The 21,725-nt window shown below is 37.8% G+C and overlaps 1 protein-coding gene across 1 annotated transcript; it reads right to left on the bottom strand.

Annotated features, from left to right (window-relative positions):
- Positions 1-9,541: 9,541 nt before the first annotated feature.
- Positions 9,542-20,008, bottom strand: zgc:172076. Its single transcript, NM_001113598.1, is given in 10 exon segments — positions 9,542-10,553; positions 11,468-11,657; positions 11,741-11,864; positions 11,945-12,101; positions 14,323-14,455; positions 15,144-15,304; positions 16,881-16,903; positions 16,906-17,079; positions 19,328-19,374; positions 19,963-20,008. Coding segments are annotated over 8 exon segments (954 nt in total). The 5' UTR covers positions 16,911-17,079; positions 19,328-19,374; positions 19,963-20,008; the 3' UTR covers positions 9,542-10,392.
- Between the last annotated feature and the right edge of the window lie 1,717 nt (positions 20,009-21,725).

The following is a 21,725-nucleotide window of genomic DNA, read 5'->3' as shown; positions in this document are numbered from 1 at the left end:
TCAATTTATATATTGATGATCCAGGATCAACATCGGTCAATTTATATATTGATGATCCAGGATCAACATCGGTCAATTTATATATTGATGATCCAGGATCAACATCGGTCAATTTATATATTGATGATCCAGGATCAACAGTAGTCAATTTATATATTGATGATCCAGGATCAACATCGGTCAATTTATATATTGATGATCCAGAATCAACATCGGTCAATTTATATATTGATGATCCAGGATCAACATCAGTCAATTTATATATTGATGATCCAGAATCAACATCGGTCAATTTATATATTGATGATCCAGGATCAACATCGGTCAATTTATATATTGATGATCCAGGATCAACATCGGTCAATTTATATATTGATGATCCAGGATCAACATCGGTCAATTTATATATTGATGATCCAGGATCAACATGTCAATTTATATATTGATGATCCAGGATCAACATTGATCAATTTATATATTGATGATCCTGGATCAACATCGGTCAATTTATATATTGATGATCCAGGATCAACAGTAGTCAATTTATATATTGATGATCCAGGATCAACATCGGTCAATTTATATATTGATGATCCAGAATCAACATCGGTCAATTTATATATTGATGATCCAGGATCAACATCAGTCAATTTATATATTGATGATCCAGGATCAACATTGATCAATTTATATATTGATGATCCTGGATCAACATTGGTCAATTTATATATTGATGATCCAGGATCAACATCAGTCAATTTATATATTGATGATCCAGAATCAACATCGGTCAATTTATATATTGATGATCCAGGATCAACATGTCAATTTATATATTGATGATCCAGGATCAACATTGATCAATTTATATATTGATGATCCTGGATCAACATTGGTCAATTTATATATTGATGATCCAGGATCAACAGTAGTCAATTTATATATTGATGATCCAGGATCAACATTGATCAATTTATATATTGATGATCCAGGATCAACATCGGTCAATTTATATATTGATGATCCAGGATCAACATCGGTCAATTTATATATTGATGATCCAGGATCAACATCGGTCAATTTATATATTGATGATCCAGGATCAACATTGATCAATTTATATATTGATGATCCAGGATCAACATCGGTCAAATTATATATTGATGATCCAGGATCAACATCAGTCAATTTATATATTGATGATCCAGGATCAACATCGGTCAATTTATATATTGATGATCCAGAATCAACATCAGTCAATTTATATATTGATGATCCAGAATCAACATCAGTCAATTTATATATTGATGATCCAGGATCAACATCGGTCAATTTATATATTGATGATCCAGGATCAACATGTCAATTTATATATTGATGATCCAGGATCAACATTGATCAATTTATATATTGATGATCCTGGATCAACATTGGTCAATTTATATATTGATGATCCAGGATCAACAGTAGTCAATTTATATATTGATGATCCAGGATCAACATTGATCAATTTATATATTGATGATCCAGGATCAACATCTGTCAATTTATATATTGATGATCCAGGATCAACATCTGTCAATTTATATATTGATGATCCAGGATCAACATCGGTCAATTTATATATTGATGATCCAGGATCAACATCGGTCAATTTATATATTGATGATCCAGGATCAACATTGATCAATTTATATATTGATGATCCAGGATCAACATCGGTCAATTTATATATTGATGATCCAGGATCAACATCGGTCAAATTATATATTGATGATCCAGGATCAACATCAGTCAATTTATATATTGATGATCCAGGATCAACATTAGTCAATTTATATATTGATGATCCAGGATCAACATCGATCAATTTATATATTGATGATCCAGGATCAACATCGGTCAATTTATATATTGATGATCCAGGATCAACATCGGTCAAATTATATATTGATGATCCAGGATCAACATCAGTCAATTTATATATTGATGATCCAGGATCAACATCGGTCAATTTATATATTGATGATCCAGAATCAACATTGATCAATTTATATATTGATGATCCTGGATCAACATTGATCAATTTATATATTGATGATCCTGGATCAACATTGGTCAATTTATATATTGATGATCCAGGATCAACATCGGTCAATTTATATATTGATGATCCAGAATCAACATTGATCAATTTATATATTGATGATCCTGGATCAACATTGATCAATTTATATATTGATGATCCTGGATCAACATTGGTCAATTTATATATTGATGATCCAGGATCAACATCGGTCAATTTATATATTGATGATCCAGGATCAACATTGATCAATTTATATATTGATGATCCTGGATCAACATTGGTCAATTTATATATTGATGATCCAGGATCAACATCAGTCAATTTATATATTGATGATCCAGGATCAACATTGATCAATTTATATATTGATGATCCAGGATCAACATCGATCAATTTATATATTGATGATCCAGGATCAACATCAGTCAATTTATATATTGATGATCCAGGATCAACATCAGTCAATTTATATATTGATGATCCAGGATCAACATCGGTCAATTTATATATTGATGATCCAGGATCAACATCGGTCAATTTATATATTGATGATCCAGGATCAACATCGGTCAATTTATATATTGATGATCCAGGATCAACATCGGTCAATTTATATATTGATGATACAGAATCAACATTGGTCAATTTATATATTGATGATACAGAATCAACATTGGTCAATTTATATATTGATGATCCAGGATCAACATCAGTCAGTTTATATATTGATGATCCAGGATCAACATCTGTCAATTTATATATTGATGATCCAGGATCAACATCAGTCAATTTATATATTGATGATCCAGGATCAACATCGGTCAATTTATATATTGATGATCCAGGATCAACATTGGTCAATTTATATATTGATGATACAGAATCAACATTGGTCAATTTATATATTGATGATACAGAATCAACATTGGTCAATTTATATATTGATGATCCAGGATCAACATCAGTCAATTTATATATTGATAATCCAGGATCAACATCGGTCAATTTATATATTGATGATCCAGGATCAACATCGGTCAATTTATATATTGATGATCCAGGATCAACATCGGTCAATTTATATATTGATGATCCAGGATCAACATCGGTCAATTTATATATTGATGATCCAGGATCAACATCGGTCAATTTATATATTGATGATCCAGGATCAACATCGGTCAATTTATATATTGATGATCCAGGATCAACATCTGTCAATTTATATATTGATGATCCAGGATCAACATCAGTCAATTTATATATTGATGATCCAGGATCAACATCAGTCAATTTATATATTGATGATCCAGGATCAACATCAGTCAATTTATATATTGATGATCCAGGATTAACATCGGTCAATTTATATATTGATGATCCAGGATCAACATTAGTCAACTTATATATTGATGATCCAGGATCAACATCAGTCAATTTATATATTGATGATCCAGGATCAACATCGGTCAATTTATATATTGATGATCCAGGATCAACATCGGTCAATTTATATATTGATAATCCAGGATCAACATCGGTCAATTTATATATTGATGATCCAGGATCAACATCGGTCAATTTATATATTGATGATCCAGGATCAACATCGGTCAATTTATATATTGATGATCCAGGATCAACATCGGTCAATTTATATATTGATGATCCAGGATCAACATCGGTCAATTTATATATTGATGATCCAGGATCAACATCGGTCAATTTATATATTGATGATCCAGGATCAACATCTGTCAATTTATATATTGATGATCCAGGATCAACATCAGTCAATTTATATATTGATGATCCAGGATCAACATCAGTCAATTTATATATTGATGATCCAGGATCAACATCAGTCAATTTATATATTGATGATCCAGGATTAACATCGGTCAATTTATATATTGATGATCCAGGATCAACATTAGTCAACTTATATATTGATGATCCAGGATCAACATCAGTCAATTTATATATTGATGATCCAGGATCAACATCGGTCAATTTATATATTGATGATCCAGGATCAACATCGGTCAATTTATATATTGATGATCCAGGATCAACATCAGTCAATTTATATATTGATGATCCAGGATCAACATCAGTCAATTTATATATTGATGATCCAGGATCAACATCAGTCAATTTATATATTGATGATCCAGGATCAACATCGGTCAATTTATATATTGATGATCCAGGATCAACATCGGTCAATTTATATATTGATGATCCAGGATCAACATCGGTCAATTTATATATTGATGATCCAGGATCAACATCGGTCAATTTATATATTGATGATCCAGGATCAACATCAGTCAATTTATATATTGATGATCCAGGATCAACATCGGTCAATTTATATATTGATGATCCAGGATCAACATCGGTCAATTTATATATTGATGATCCAGGATCAACATCAGTCAATTTATATATTGATGATCCAGGATCAACATCAGTCAATTTATATATTGATGATCCAGGATCAACATTGGTCAATTTATATATTGATGATCCAGGATCAACATCGGTCAATTTATATATTGATGATCCAGGATCAACATCGGTCAATTTATATATTGATGATCCAGGATCAACAGTAGTCAATTTATATATTGATGATCCAGGATCAACATCGGTCAATTTATATATTGATGATCCAGGATCAACATCGGTCAATTTATATATTGATGATCCAGGATCAACAGTAGTCAATTTATATATTGATGATCCAGGATCAACATCGGTCAATTTATATATTGATGATCCAGGATCAACATTGGTCAATTTATATATTGATGATCCAGGATCAACATCGGTCAATTTATATATTGATGATCCAGGATCAACATCGGTCAATTTATATATTGATGATCCAGGATCAACATTAGTCAATTTATATATTGATGATCCAGGATCAACATCAGTCAATTTATATATTGATGATCCAGGATCAACATTGGTCAATTTATATATTGATGATCCAGGATCAACATCGGTCAATTTATATATTGATGATCCAGGATCAACATCGGTCAATTTATATATTGATGATCCAGGATCAACATCGGTCAATTTATATATTGATGATCCAGGATCAACAGTAGTCAATTTATATATTGATGATCCAGGATCAACATCGGTCAATTTATATATTGATGATCCAGAATCAACATCGGTCAATTTATATATTGATGATCCAGGATCAACATCAGTCAATTTATATATTGATGATCCAGAATCAACATCGGTCAATTTATATATTGATGATCCAGGATCAACATCGGTCAATTTATATATTGATGATCCAGGATCAACATCGGTCAATTTATATATTGATGATCCAGGATCAACATCGGTCAATTTATATATTGATGATCCAGGATCAACATGTCAATTTATATATTGATGATCCAGGATCAACATTGATCAATTTATATATTGATGATCCTGGATCAACATCGGTCAATTTATATATTGATGATCCAGGATCAACAGTAGTCAATTTATATATTGATGATCCAGGATCAACATCGGTCAATTTATATATTGATGATCCAGAATCAACATCGGTCAATTTATATATTGATGATCCAGGATCAACATCAGTCAATTTATATATTGATGATCCAGGATCAACATTGATCAATTTATATATTGATGATCCTGGATCAACATTGGTCAATTTATATATTGATGATCCAGGATCAACATCAGTCAATTTATATATTGATGATCCAGAATCAACATCGGTCAATTTATATATTGATGATCCAGGATCAACATGTCAATTTATATATTGATGATCCAGGATCAACATTGATCAATTTATATATTGATGATCCTGGATCAACATTGGTCAATTTATATATTGATGATCCAGGATCAACAGTAGTCAATTTATATATTGATGATCCAGGATCAACATTGATCAATTTATATATTGATGATCCAGGATCAACATCGGTCAATTTATATATTGATGATCCAGGATCAACATCGGTCAATTTATATATTGATGATCCAGGATCAACATCGGTCAATTTATATATTGATGATCCAGGATCAACATTGATCAATTTATATATTGATGATCCAGGATCAACATCGGTCAAATTATATATTGATGATCCAGGATCAACATCAGTCAATTTATATATTGATGATCCAGGATCAACATCGATCAATTTATATATTGATGATCCAGGATCAACATCAGTCAATTTATATATTGATGATCCAGGATCAACATCGGTCAATTTATATATTGATGATCCAGAATCAACATCGGTCAATTTATATATTGATGATCCAGGATCAACATTGATCAATTTATATATTGATGATCCTGGATCAACATTGATCAATTTATATATTGATGATCCTGGATCAACATTGGTCAATTTATATATTGATGATCCAGGATCAACATCGGTCAATTTATATATTGATGATCCAGGATCAACATCGGTCAATTTATATATTGATGATCCAGGATCAACATTAGTCAATTTATATATTGATGATCCAGGATCAACATTGATCAATTTATATATTGATGATCCTGGATCAACATTGGTCAATTTATATATTGATGATCCAGGATCAACATCGGTCAATTTATATATTGATGATCCAGGATCAACATCGGTCAATTTATATATTGATGATCCAGGATCAACATTGATCAATTTATATATTGATGATCCAGGATCAACATTAGTCAATTTATATATTGATGATCCAGGATCAACATCAGTCAATTTATATATTGATGATCCAGGATCAACATCGGTCAATTTATATATTGATGATCCAGGATCAACAGTAGTCAATTTATTTATTGATGATCCAGGATCAACAGTAGTCAATTTATATATTGATGATCCAGGATCAACATTAGTCAATTTATATATTGATGATCCAGAATCAACATCGGTCATTTTATATATTGATGATCCAGGATCAACATCGATCAATTTATATATTGATGATCCAGGATCAACATCGGTCAATTTATATATTGATGATCCAGGATCAACATTAGTCAATTTATATATTGATGATCCAGGATCAACATTGATCAATTTATATATTGATGATCCTGGATCAACATTGGTCAATTTATATATTGATGATCCAGGATCAACATCGGTCAATTTATATATTGATGATCCAGGATCAACATCGGTCAATTTATATATTGATGATCCAGGATCAACATTGATCAATTTATATATTGATGATCCTGGATCAACATTGATCAATTTATATATTGATGATCCTGGATCAACATTGGTCAATTTATATATTGATGATCCAGGATCAACATCGGTCAATTTATATATTGATGATCCAGAATCAACATTGATCAATTTATATATTGATGATCCTGGATCAACATTGATCAATTTATATATTGATGATCCTGGATCAACATTGGTCAATTTATATATTGATGATCCAGGATCAACATCGGTCAATTTATATATTGATGATCCAGGATCAACATTGATCAATTTATATATTGATGATCCTGGATCAACATTGGTCAATTTATATATTGATGATCCAGGATCAACATTGGTCAATTTATATATTGATGATCCAGGATCAACATCAGTCAATTTATATATTGATGATCCAGGATCAACATTGATCAATTTATATATTGATGATCCAGGATCAACATCGATCAATTTATATATTGATGATCCAGGATCAACATCAGTCAATTTATATATTGATGATCCAGGATCAACATTAGTCAATTTATATATTGATGATCCAGGATCAACATTAGTCAATTTATTTATTGATGATCCAGGATCAACATTAGTCAATTTATTTATTGATGATCCAGGATCAACATCAGTCAATTTATATATTGATGATCCAGGATCAACATTGATCAATTTATATATTGATGATCCTGGATCAACATTGGTCAATTTATATATTGATGATCCAGAATCAACATCGGTCAATTTATATATTGATGATCCAGGATCAACAGTAGTCAATTTATATATTGATGATCCAGGATCAACATCAGTCAGTTTATATATTGATGATCCAGGATCAACAGTAGTCAATTTATATATTGATGATCCAGGATCAACAGTAGTCAATTTATATATTGATGATCCAGGATCAACATCAGTCAGTTTATATATTGATGATCCAGGATCAACATCAGTCAGTTTATATATTGATGATCCAGGATCAACATGTCAATTTATATATTGATGATCCAGGATCAACATCTGTCAATTTATATATTGATGATCCAGGATCAACATCGGTCAATTTATATATTGATGATCCAGGATCAACATCGGTCAATTTATATATTGATGATCCAGGATCAACATCAGTCAATTTATATATTGATGATCCAGGATCAACATTGATCAATTTATATATTGATGATCCTGGATCAACATTGGTCAATTTATATATTGATGATCCAGGATCAACATCGGTCAATTTATATATTGATGATCCAGGATCAACATCGGTCAATTTATATATTGATGATCCAGGATCAACATTGATCAATTTATATATTGATGATCCAGGATCAACATTAGTCAATTTATATATTGATGATCCAGGATCAACATTGATCAATTTATATATTGATGATCCAGGATCAACATTAGTCAATTTATATATTGATGATCCAGGATCAACATCAGTCAATTTATATATTGATGATCCAGGATCAACATCGGTCAATTTATATATTGATGATCCAGGATCAACAGTAGTCAATTTATTTATTGATGATCCAGGATCAACATTAGTCAATTTATATATTGATGATCCAGGATCAACATTAGTCAATTTATATATTGATGATCCAGGATCAACATTGGTCATTTTATATATTGATGATCCAGGATCAACATCGGTCAATTTATATATTGATGATCCAGAATCAATATTGATCAATTTATATATTGATGATCCAGGATCAACATCAGTCAATTTCTATATTGATGATCCAGGATCAACATGTCAATTTCTATATTGATGATCCAGGATCAACATTAGTCAATTTATATATTGATGATCCAGGATCAACATTAGTCAATTTATATATTGATGATCCAGGATCAACATTAGTCAATTTATATATTGATGATCCAGGATCAACATCGGTCAATTTATATATTGATGATCCAGGATCAACATTAGTCAATTTCTATATTGATGATCCAGGATCAACATTGGTCAATTTATATATTGATGATCCAGGATCAACATGTCAATTTATATATTGATGATCCAGGATCAACATCAGTCAATTTCTATATTGATGATCCAGGATCAACATTAGTCAATTTATATATTGATGATCCAGGATCAATTAATATATTTAATTATTTGCATTCATAGCATGAACTAGTAATGAACACTTGTACAGCATTTATTAATCATAGATCAACATTTACTTTTGCATTATTTACGTTCAATTTCATGCTTCTAAACAATAGTTAATGTTAACAACTGTATTTTATATGTATTATAATTAATGAATTTATCGCTTTTACATTCTGACTGCAATGCCTGATTATTAAACTGTTAATGAATATAGTTAAATGAAATGTTCTTAGGAATGAAATATGTGTTGTTTGGAAGAGTGTATTTGCATTGTGCTGCTATTATATTGTCATTCTGTTATTTTATAATGACTGACGTATAACATTGATGACAATAACATTGTTTTTCGCAATATATTTTCAACCCAAGCTCATTCTGAAAACGTAACAGACGTTTCTATAGACCGAATTTACATGGCCGGAGGTACGTATGGCTGCATTTCATTTTTTTTCAAGCGAACGCCACAGGGCTCCTCTTTACAAAAATCAGAATCAAAAAAATTAAAGTGAACGAGTTCATAACAACAGGGTGAGAATGTGGTGAAATCCGAAAACCAATCTCGTTGCTTGGGTTTAGGGAAGGAGGAGGAGGAGGGTAGGTCGGCCCATTGGCTAGCCCAGTCAATCATTCAGTCGGACAGACGGTCGCTCGACAGCGGCCTCCGGTGGCGTAACACGAAAACAGCGCAGGCGTGAAAACAAAAACTGCACAAATACGTACCTCCCGGGGTGTATTTTGCGGTCACCAGAAACGTCCGCGGGGCTATGTTTCCAGAATGAGCCTGGGTTGTGTATTTTAGTGCAGCATATCCTCCAACATAAAATAGATATTGTGGCAGTCCTAAGAAGTCTTGCATCCTGAGCCTTCAGCTCTCACGAAGCCAAAACCCTGCTGCTTCATTTCTGAGCGGGAACCAAGTCATCGATGCCCCCATTATTTTCCAGTCTTTTCTCCATTCTAATGAGGAGTTTGACTCCATCCACCACTAGCTGGGTCAGTCCAACTTCAGTGACACCTATAGTCTGCAGGTTGCTGATTTTGTAGACGCCTGGATCGCCTGCACATATAAAAAAACACCACATTTGCATCTCATTTGTACATTTTTAGACTATGTGCCAATGCATCGCTGACAGAACCGGACTAATATGATCATACTTCTCAGCTCTGGTGGGCACTGCTCCTGTTTTAGGTTATTATTCATTAAATCAAAGGGTCTAGCACAGAGGTCCTCCAGTTCCTGGAGATCTACCTTCACGCAGAGCTCAGCTCCAGCACTTGATAATTAATCAAAGGTGTGTTTGGTCAGAATTGAACCTGAAATCTGCATAAACATAGATCTCCAGCAGCAGGGTTGGTATTGTGGTTTTCTTGCCTCGTGAACTTTAATGCACTCAGACCACCATTATGAAATGTTGATATTTGCAACAATGATCAAGATATGTGGGTGGCACTGTGGCCTCACAGCAAGAAAGTCATTGGTTTGAGTCAGCTGGCATTTCTGCGTGGAGTTTGCATGTTCTCCCTGTTTAGGCATGGGTTTCCTCCAGGTTTTCTCCACAGTCCAAACACTATAGGGCAAAGGGTGTCCAAAGTTGGCCCTGGAGGGCCAGTGTCCTGCTGACTTCAGCTCCAACTTGCTTCAACACACACGCCTGGAAGTTTCTAGTACACTTAGTGAGAGCTTGATTAGCTTGTTCAGGTGTGTTTGATTAGGGTTGGAGCTCAACTTTTCAGAACATTGGCCCTCCAGGAACGAGTGTGGACACCCCTGCTGTAGAGGAATTGAATAAACTATATTGGCCATAGTGTATCAGTGTGTGTGAGTGCTTGTGTATGGATGTTTTCCAGTACTGTGTTGAACATATGCTGGAATAGTTGGCGGTTCATTCCGCTGTGGTGACCCCTGATGAATAAAGGGACGAAGCCGAAGGACAATGAATGAATGAATGTTTAAACAGAGTCTTGCCATACTTGTCGTTTCCATTTGAAGTCGTAGTCTATCCAGGATGTCATCCAGGCGTTTGTTTTTGGCAAGATTCAGCAGGTTTACAGAGACGCTTGCCTTCAGGCCTGTGCCCACCTCCGCTGGTGAACTGACCACCCAGCCCAAGTGAGTCTTCCAGATAAACGTATGCCTTAGTTTCTTATATAGTGTCTCCAACTGTAAAGAAAAACAATCGTGATGTGATGAAAGGTGTTGATACCTCAGGGTTCAGTATTAGGACCCATGTCATTAAGATAAACCTTTTGCACATTGATGCAGATGGTTTTAAATGCCTCTTGTAAGGAAGCATCACTTCTGTAAGACACCAGTTTCAGATGGTCCTCCATGTTCACCCAAACAGCCAGGGATCCATCCTTACTCAACCTAAATGTGAGGGGAAAACATATTCAATAAGCAAAATTTCCCCAAAGGCAAATATACACAGCTTATAAACTCTGACCGACCACAAGGCTCTGGCATCAGGCCAGTCACGAGCCACACCGATCTTGATCAGAGAAGCTGGAGGAAACTCCATCACAACCTTGCGGTCCTCACTCTCATGGCTGAGCTCATCGATGGAGTAAAGCTTCCCTGGCAGATCCTCGCCAAGCTGCTCTAAAGCTGCACAACAATAAACATCAGCATGAAGTATAACCCTCTGATTGAGGAGTGTCCAGTCCTTCTGGAGAATCACTGTCCTGCAGAACTCTGATGTAAAACACTAGCCTAGCACGTCATCTGCTGTTAAACACTAGCCCAGAGCAGCGTCTGCTGTTAAACACTAGCCTAGAGCAACATCTGCTGTTAAAAACTAGCCTAGAGCAGCTTCTGCTGTTAAACACTAGCCTAGAGCGACATCTGCTGTTAAAGACTAGCCTAGAGCAACATCTGCTGGTAAACACTAGCCTAGAGCAGCATCTGCTGGTAAACACTAGCCTAGAGCAACATCTGCTGGTAAACACTAGCCTAGAGCAGCATCTGTTGGTAAACAGTAGCCTAGAGCAGCATCTGCTGGTAAACAGTAGCCTAGAGCAGCATCTGCTGGTAAACACTAGCCTAGAGCAGCATCTGCTAGTAAACACTAGCCTAGAGCAACATCTGCTGTTAAACACTAGCCAAGAGCACCATCTGCTGTTAAACACTAGCCTAGAGCAACATCTGCTGGTAAACACTAGCCAAGAGCAGCGTCTGCTGTTAAACACTAGCCTAGAGCGACATCTGCTGTTAAACACTAGCCAAGAGCACCATCTGCTGTTAAACACTAGCCTAGAGCACCGTCTGCTGTTAAACACTAGCCTAGAGCGCCACCTGTTGTTAAACACTAGCCTAGAGCAACATCTGCTGTTAAACACTAGCCTAGAGCAACATCTGCTGTTAAACACTAGCCTAGAGCAGCATCTGCTGTTAAACACTAGCCTAGAGCAACATCTGCTGTTAAACACTAGCCTGGAGTGTCATCTGCTGTTAAACACTAGCCTAGAGCAACATCTGCTGTTAAAAACTAGCCTAGAGCAGCTTCTGCTGTTAAACACTAGCCTAGAGCGACATCTGCTGTTAAAGACTAGCCTAGAGCAACATCTGCTGGTAAACACTAGCCTAGAGCAGCATCTGCTGGTAAACACTAGCCTAGAGCAACATCTGCTGGTAAACACTAGCCTAGAGCAGCATCTGTTGGTAAACAGTAGCCTAGAGCAGCATCTGCTGGTAAACAGTAGCCTAGAGCAGCATCTGCTGGTAAACACTAGCCTAGAGCAGCATCTGCTAGTAAACACTAGCCTAGAGCAACATCTGCTGTTAAACACTAGCCAAGAGCACCATCTGCTGTTAAACACTAGCCTAGAGCAACATCTGCTGGTAAACACTAGCCAAGAGCAGCGTCTGCTGTTAAACACTAGCCTAGAGCGACATCTGCTGTTAAACACTAGCCAAGAGCACCATCTGCTGTTAAACACTAGCCTAGAGCACCGTCTGCTGTTAAACACTAGCCTAGAGCGCCACCTGTTGTTAAACACTAGCCTAGAGCAACATCTGCTGTTAAACACTAGCCTAGAGCAACATCTGCTGTTAAACACTAGCCTAGAGCAGCATCTGCTGTTAAACACTAGCCTAGAGCAACATCTGCTGTTAAACACTAGCCTAGAGCAACATCTGCTGTTAAACACTAGCCTAGAGCAGCATCTGCTGTTAAACACTAGCCTAGAGCAACATCTGTTGTTAAACACTAGCCTAGAGCAGCATCTGCTGTTAAACACTAGCCTAGAGTTTTTAGCTGATTTCAGGACAGTGACCCTCCATTAACAGGTTTGACATAACTGATTTTAAGGCAGGGATGTCCACACTCAGTCCTGGAGGGCCGGTGTCCTGCAAAGTTTAGTTCTAACCCCAATCAGACACAGGCCAGCTAATCAAGCTCTTACTAGAAACATCCTGCAGGTGTGTTGAAGCAAGTTGGAGCTCAAGTCTGCGGGACACCGACCCTCCAGGACCGAGTTTAGACTCCCCTGTTTTAAGGCATAGTTCAGTCGAACATTTTAATTTTGCCATCATTTACTCATTCTCCACTTGTCCCAAACCTGTTTAGGTTTCTTTCCTCTGTTGAACACAGAAAGAACACAAAAAATGTATATATATTTTTAAGGATGTTTCCAATATATAAGAATAGACTTCCATAGTAGTTGAATCCTACTTTGAATATCAGTGGTCACCCATTTCCAACATTCTTCGGAATATCATTTGTGTTAACAGGAAAATAAAATTAAAGATAGGTACATGGTCAGCAGTTGTTGTTTATTTTTAGAAGTGTCCCTTTAAGCAGAAGTATGCTGTTCTGTATCTGCAGTACCTGTGTTGGCCAGTGTGAGGAGCCGTCTGCGCTCTCCTCTGCTGCAGTGACTGGGAAAGCTGAAATCCTCCACACTACGGCTCACAGTCACCTCACAACCCGAAACATACGCTGGATCAAAGTCATCACCTCCCTGGACAAATACACTGATTTTACACAACCACAACATGCTAGCACTCCAGCATTCAAAAAAATCTAGCCTATCTGCTTTTAAACACTAGCCTAAAGTGCCATCTGCTGTTAAACACTAGCCTAGAGCAACATCTGCTGTTAAACACTAGCCTAGAGCACCATCTGCTGTTAAACACTAGCCTAGAGCACCATCTGCTGTTAAACACTAGCCTAGAGCGCCCTCTGCTGTTAAACACTAGCCTAGAGCAACATCTGCTGTTAAACACTAGCCTAGAGCACCATCTGCTGTTAAACACTAGCCTAGAGCGCCCTCTGCTGTTAAACACTAGCCTAGAGCAACATCTGCTGTTAAACACTAGCCTAGAGCAACATCCGCTGTTAAACACTAGCCTAGAGCAACATCTGCTGTTAAACACTAGCCTAGAGCAGCATCTGCTGTTAAACACTAGTGTTTTTTGATGCCAATGTTAGATTTAAGTTTAGTGTTTTGACAATATGGTAGTCAATTGACATGATTTGCATCTCTGATATGTTTTATGACGTGTTCATTAATGTTGTTATGACATTAACGTGCCTGCTGTTATTACACCCCAAGAGATTTAAAACTGTACAATTAATATTACAGCAAAACATATTTGGTCAAAAGTGTGCGACGTTCGCTTGGTGTCATTACAATGAGTTTTTCTCACCTTCAGGTTGTCGTAGTTGAAGTCGCTCTCGTGTACAGCGTCGCTGGTGACCTTATAGCCATGGTAAGACTCAATAATGCGGTCGAAAAAGTCACAGAACAGGATATATGACTGAGCATCGCCAGCTAAACATCCCACTGATTTGGTTCCTGTGGACTGTCCTGTTAAAATAAATAAAAAGCAGACAAACACTGAATTATTTCATAAAGGGACAGCATTCGCAAATGTAAAAGATGCTTAAATAAATATAAATACATGACCGCCTCATAGAGTTTCCATCTGAAAAGACATGTGTTATATGGTTGTTTATAGTAGGGGGTTTTATTTCTGTAGTATATTTATGGCTTGCCTCAGGGTTCAGTTTCAAGACCCTTTTTTTTTTACCTCTCACATAATTTTTTTTTTAATAAAAACACTTTAGCATGCTGATTCAGAAGGTTTAAAATGCCTCTTGTAAGCAAGAAAAAAGCATATGAAGTGCATTGTATTGTTCGTCAACTTAAATATCCTTCATTCATTCATTTTCTTCCACTTTTCCAGGGCCGGGTCACAGGCGCTGCAGTCTTAGGAGAGAACCCCAAACTTCTTACTCTCCAGACAATTCTTTAAGCACCTCTGGGGGGATCCTGAGGTGATCCCAGGCCAGCAGAGAGACATAGTCTCTTCAGCGTATCCTGGGTCTTCCGGGACATGCCTGGAACCCCTCCTTAGGTAGGTGTCCGTAACAGATGCCTAAACCACCTCAGCTGACTTCCCTCGATGTGGAAGAGCAGCGGCTCTACTCCGAGCTCCTCCAGGGTGACAGAGCTCCTCACCTCATCTATATGTCTGCAAAGGAAACTCTTTTCGGCTGCTTGTATCTGAGAACTTGTCCTTTCGGTCATGACCCAAAGCTCATGACATTAGGTGAGAATAGGTTTGGAGATTGACCGGAAAATCGAGAGCTTTGCCTTTCGGCTCAGCTCCTTCTTCACCACAACGGACTTCAGCGGGATGCTGGGGCATTGTGGAATGGGTGTTGGTCAAAGGTTAGGACCATGACAACCTGATTGACGGGCACAGAAACCGAACTTAATCATATTTTTAAAAAGTGTAATAAAATTAAGATCTAAGAAATACATTACAACTTTGATTGTCTTACAGCGTCTTCATCTGAAAATACAGGTTTCAGCATTCAGAAACTATCAGGCATGCTGTCGCACGTAAACAGGCATATTCGGACCCAGAGCTAGCTGGTGGTATCTAACAAATTCCTTTAGTAGGTTCATCAAAACAAACCATGTTGATTTTGTTAGCTCACATTGCTAGTCTAGCGGTGAATAATTCATCCGTGCATGTCATTAAGGAAAAGCAAACAGTTTGCCCTTGTTATCTTTAATTAAAATCTGTAAATGCACTTCCTGTTTGTTTTCAGATTGGGTCAGTCTGAGGTAGTGGGCGTAGCTATCACACTTAACCACGCCCCTCCAGCTGTCAGTTTTGATAACACACAGATATATGGTGAGTAGGAGCAGTCTGATAGGCTGTAATAACTCTCCCCAAACCCCGTCCCCCCATCTTTCTGAATGAAACGCCTACTTTACTACATCCAATCAGCTCGCAGTATAATAAAGAAGCAACGCCCACTGCTTTCTCTTTTAATATTTAGTTGCTCTGCATCACAATACGAAAAAAAAATGGTTGCAGCTTCCAGTTCATGTGGACTTCAACTAAATAATCCATCAAGTATGAACTGACCTGGATCCTCGAGTCCGGGACGTATGACATCGTCAAAGATGACCCCGCCCTCAGTGGCGCGGTTGAACTGTCGTGTGTACATGTGCAGGTTGAGGATTCGACCCATCAGGGTCTGGTTTCTGTCCAGGTTTGGAAACTCGTCTTTAGGGGACCCTCTCTTCAGATTGAGCCGGCTCATAGGGTCACGAGGGAGTAAACTCTGGGTACAAGAACACACAGTTACTGCATACACCGTAAATACAGATCTTGCCTTACATTTATCAGTTGAATCAATTCAGCTTACAAGTCAACTCTTACATCAATCAAACTGACTAAAATACTCAGTTAAACTTTGTATAACTCCAAAAATGAAATTAAAAACTTATCAGTCATTTAGGGCGGGGCTTTCGTTCCTTAAGGCTGGGACTATCAGTCATTTAGGGCGGAGCTATCAGTCGTTTAGTGTGTGGTAATCATCAATTTTTTAAGGTGGGGTTATTGATTTTGGGGCGAGACTATCAGTAATTTAGGGTGGTGCAATCTGTCATTTAAGGCGGGGCTATCAGTAATTAAGGGTGGTGCAATCTGTCATATAGGGTGGGGCTATCAGTAATTTGGATTGGGGTATCATCCTTTAGGGCGGTGGTATGTCATTTTGGGTGGGGTTATCATTCATTTAGGGTGGGGCTATCAATTATTTAGGGTGGGGTCATTATTAATTTAGGGCGGGGCTATCAGTAGTTTTGGGTGGTGCTTTCAGTATTTATTAGAGATATTAGTAATTTAGGGTGGGGTTATCATTCCTTTAGGGCAGAGCTATAATTTTTTTAGGGTGGGGTTATTATTAATTTAGGGCAGGGCTATCAGTCATTTAGGGTGGGGTTATCATTTCTTCAGGGTAAAGCAATCAGTCATTTAGGGTGGGGTTATAGTTCTATTAGGGCAGGGTTATCAGTCATTTAGGGTGGGATTATTATTCCTTTAGGGCGGAGCTATCTGTCATTTAGGGTGCGGGTAATATTCCTGTAGCTTGGGGCTATCAGTCATTTAGGGTGGGGCTATCAGTCACATAGGGTGGGGTTATCATTCCTTTTGGGGGGGGGGGCTATCAGTCACTTAGGGTGTGGTTATCATTCCTTTAGGGCGGGGCTATCAGGGTGTGCCATTTCTGCCCTGCCTTTAAAGGAGGCAGTGGTTTTTACACAATTACACAACTCATCTGAAAAAATTCATTCATTCATTTTCTTGTCGGCTTAGTCCCTTTATTATTCCGGGGTCGCCACAGCGGAATGAACCGCCAACTTATCCAGCAAGTTTTTTTAAGCAGCGGATGCCCTTCCAGCCGCAACCCATCTCTGGGAAACACACACATTCACACACACACTCATACAATACGGACAATTTAGCCTACCCAATTCACCTGTGCCACATGTCTTTGGACTGTGCATGGGGAAAACCGGAGCACCCGGAGGAAACCCACGCGAAGGCAGGGAGAACCTGCAAACTCCACACAGAAACGCCAACTAAGCCAAGGTTCAACAATCCAGCAGGTTCCAAAAGGCCAACTTTAAGACAGTGTGGACTAAAGCATGTTAAGTGGACTTAAGCTTGCTTTCACCACTAAAGTAATGAGCTCTGAAAAACTGCACTCAAAGTGTGAGCAGAAGTCAGTGAAGGTGGAGGAAATGTGCTGGTGTTTTCTGCAGCAGGAGCCAAACAGAAACATGATGGTGAAAGCAGATGTTTATTAGAGTAATGTTCCCTTCATCATCAAACAGATCCTTGTAGATAAAAGCAATGAAATAATAAAATGGCAGACCGGAGTCCTGACCTAAACATGATTGAAAATGTAAAAAAAAAAGCCACATTTATGGCTAATAACACGAAAACCTGTGAACTGTATAGGAGATGATCAAGACACACAAAAAACAGTGTGAAACTCTAGTTATGACCTGTGAGACACTAATGATTTAACATTCAAAACATTTGAGTTTTTCCCAGAGATGGGTTGCGGCTGAAAGGGCATCCGCTGTGTAAAAACGTGCTGGATAGGTTGGCGGTTCATTCCACTGTGGCGACCCCGGATTAATAAAGAGACTAAGCCGACAATAAAATGAATGAATGAATGAGCATTTGAGCTGTAATCTGTCTTCATGCTAGAATCACTGTTGTTCTCAGATGTTGATCACTACAAAACACAGGTACAACTAGAATATTACGGCCACACTTAAAAGTCCATTACAATCTTGAATGATTGAATTATCTCTGGCATTATTTTCGAATGCAGAAGCAAGTCATCCTGTGCAAAATATTTGCAAAGCACGTCAGTAAAGAGAGAGGACGCGGTTGAGGCGATGCACTGGAGAACAATGCAACTGTGTGGCAGCGCTCTGCAAACAGAGAAAAGCACGGGACTTTCCACTAGCCGAGTGTAAATGAGCGTGCAGTGTGTTTGCGAAGGGGAATACCTCCAGCACAGGCCTGTATTTGGACTCCTTTGGGTGCTCCGTAGGGGCTGAAACAGAAATCGAACATGTCTCAAATACACAAATGAGTATTGTGTTGGTGCTTTTAAAGGGGACCCATAATACCACTGTTTATGTGTGTGAAGTTTCTGTGTGTGTGAAGTTTCAGCTCAAAATAACACACATATAATGTTTATAACTCTCTGAAGCGGACCCTTTTAGGCTTTGATCCTAATTACGGCGTTTTGGTGACTGTCGCTTTAAATGCAAATGAGAGTGCTCTTTTCAGGAGGCGGAGCTACAAGTGCCTGCATGTCAACTGCTGATTCAAATACAAGACTGACGTCCTATGCTAATGAGGGAGAGATGGTCACTAGTGGGCGGGGCTTTCCCCCTCTGATGACATCATACAAAGGGAGAATGTCAATCAAAGTGCTTCCTTCATCAAGTCTGATTATAAACAAACACAATTAATACACTTTCACCATTAGAGGCTGCTTATATTCACACACTGCTGACACACAACCCCTTATAAGCGTGATTTCTGCATAATAGCCCCCCTTTAAATCAACAATCAGTGGTTAAAGAGCTGCATTCAGTTATTAATCTCCTCCATGCATGTAAAATGTGCCACTTACGCTTAATCATCCACATTTTTTCTCTTCTCCACATCTTCTGCGCTCTCCTTTGCTCTGTTTTTTCCTGAAAGTGCTTCCAGAGACCGTGCAGCCGCCAGCAGTTGGATGTGTCTGTGATCAGTGCCTATGAATAGGCTGATGGTCATCTGAGCGGCTATTGTCAGCAGGCAGGTGTCAGGTTGCTTGTTGTACTGTAATAATGTGGCTATTTATATGCGTCAGTGTCATCCTCCGTGTGTACAAACACGTACAGTGTCGGTCTGATCGCTGTTGTTGGCGGAAAATGACTTTGTTTTGGTGGAGGACACATGCCTGTGAGCCATTTAAATGGGTTAAATCTAGTTGTTTGAGGTATAGTGGCAGGACAAATGAGTTTCTTTAGAGTCAAACTGATTCATATACATATATAAGACGCCTCTCATTTGGAGAGTGAAGCCTCATGCATTGCTCAGGTGTGAGTTTCAACAGAGTGACAAAATCTTGATGCTTCTGTGGGTCTCGTCTATCAAATCTGAGCTTTATCTTGTATTCTCTATTGGATTCAGGTCAGGTGATTGGCTGGGCCATTCTACAGCTTGATTTTCTTTCTCTGAAAGCATCTGAGAGTCTCCTCGGCTGTGTTTTGGCTCATTGTCTTGCTGAAATGGGTTCATCTTCATCCTCCTGCTGATGTAGATGTTGGACTGAAGCAGCTGATGTTCATTTACACTGAGGAAGGGCAGAGCGATGCTGAAGAACTACTGAGAGATTTCAGCTGCTGTCTGGGCATTCCATGTCTTTCTTCACCTTCCTTTCTTCATGTGTTTCTTCATTGCTTTTCATATAAGCCACTTCCGATAACAAATGATCAACTAGAAGTGCATTATATGCATATATTATATCTTATACATTATATTATTATTATTTCAAACAACAAAAATGTAAATAAAAGTCATTTTGTTAAACTTGAATTTTCAACTTTAAAAGTCGACAGAGCAGAAATCAGCATCCCATAATGCAATTCAGAACTGTAAATAAACAGAAAAAAAGGAGAGGACAACATGGTGGCGCATTAATCAGACGTACCTATACACGCTCCTTCAACATTTGAGGAATTCGATTTCGAACAGCCACAAACTGAACGAAAATATAGCCAACAAACCACTGCAACGTTAAATAACGTCAAGATGAAATGCCATCGCGAACAACCAAGAAGAAACACGGAAATCAAGATGAGGTTGTCCGCCATTGGCTAGCGCAACATACGAAGCTAAAGAAACTAGCGCAAACATCAATACAAACCAAGAGAGTCCCATCCCTGCTGAAAAATCCAGCTTAAACCAGCCTGGTTTTAGAGAGGTTTTGGCCACATCCAGGCTGGTTTCCAGCCATTTTCAGCCTGGTCTTAGCTGGTCAGGCTGGGAGATGACCATCTAAAACCAGCTTGACCAGACTAGCCAAGCTGGGAGTCCAGCCAAAACCAGCTATATCCAGCTTAAACCAGGCTGGTCAAGCTGGTTTTAGCTGGATTTGGCTGGAAATGGCTGGAAACCAGCCTGGAAGTGGCCAAAACCCCTCTAAAACCAGGCTGGTCAACCAGCTAAAACCAGCCAACCAGCCTAGGCTGGTTTAAGCTGGATTTTTCAGCAGGGATTATGGATGCAATCGCAAGTATGAGAGAAGACTTCTCAATCAAATTTAGAGATTTTCTCAGCCATACAGGAGATAAAACAAGAGGTCAAGGACTTTTTAAACAGATTAACCACGGCAGAACAGCGCATCAG

Source organism: Danio rerio, chromosome 22 (assembly GCF_049306965.1).
Source record: "Danio rerio strain Tuebingen ecotype United States chromosome 22, GRCz12tu, whole genome shotgun sequence".
Taxonomy (NCBI): Eukaryota; Metazoa; Chordata; class Actinopteri; order Cypriniformes; family Danionidae; genus Danio; species Danio rerio.
Note: the sequence above shows the minus strand (reverse complement) of the source record. Positions and strands in the feature narration are given on the sequence as shown.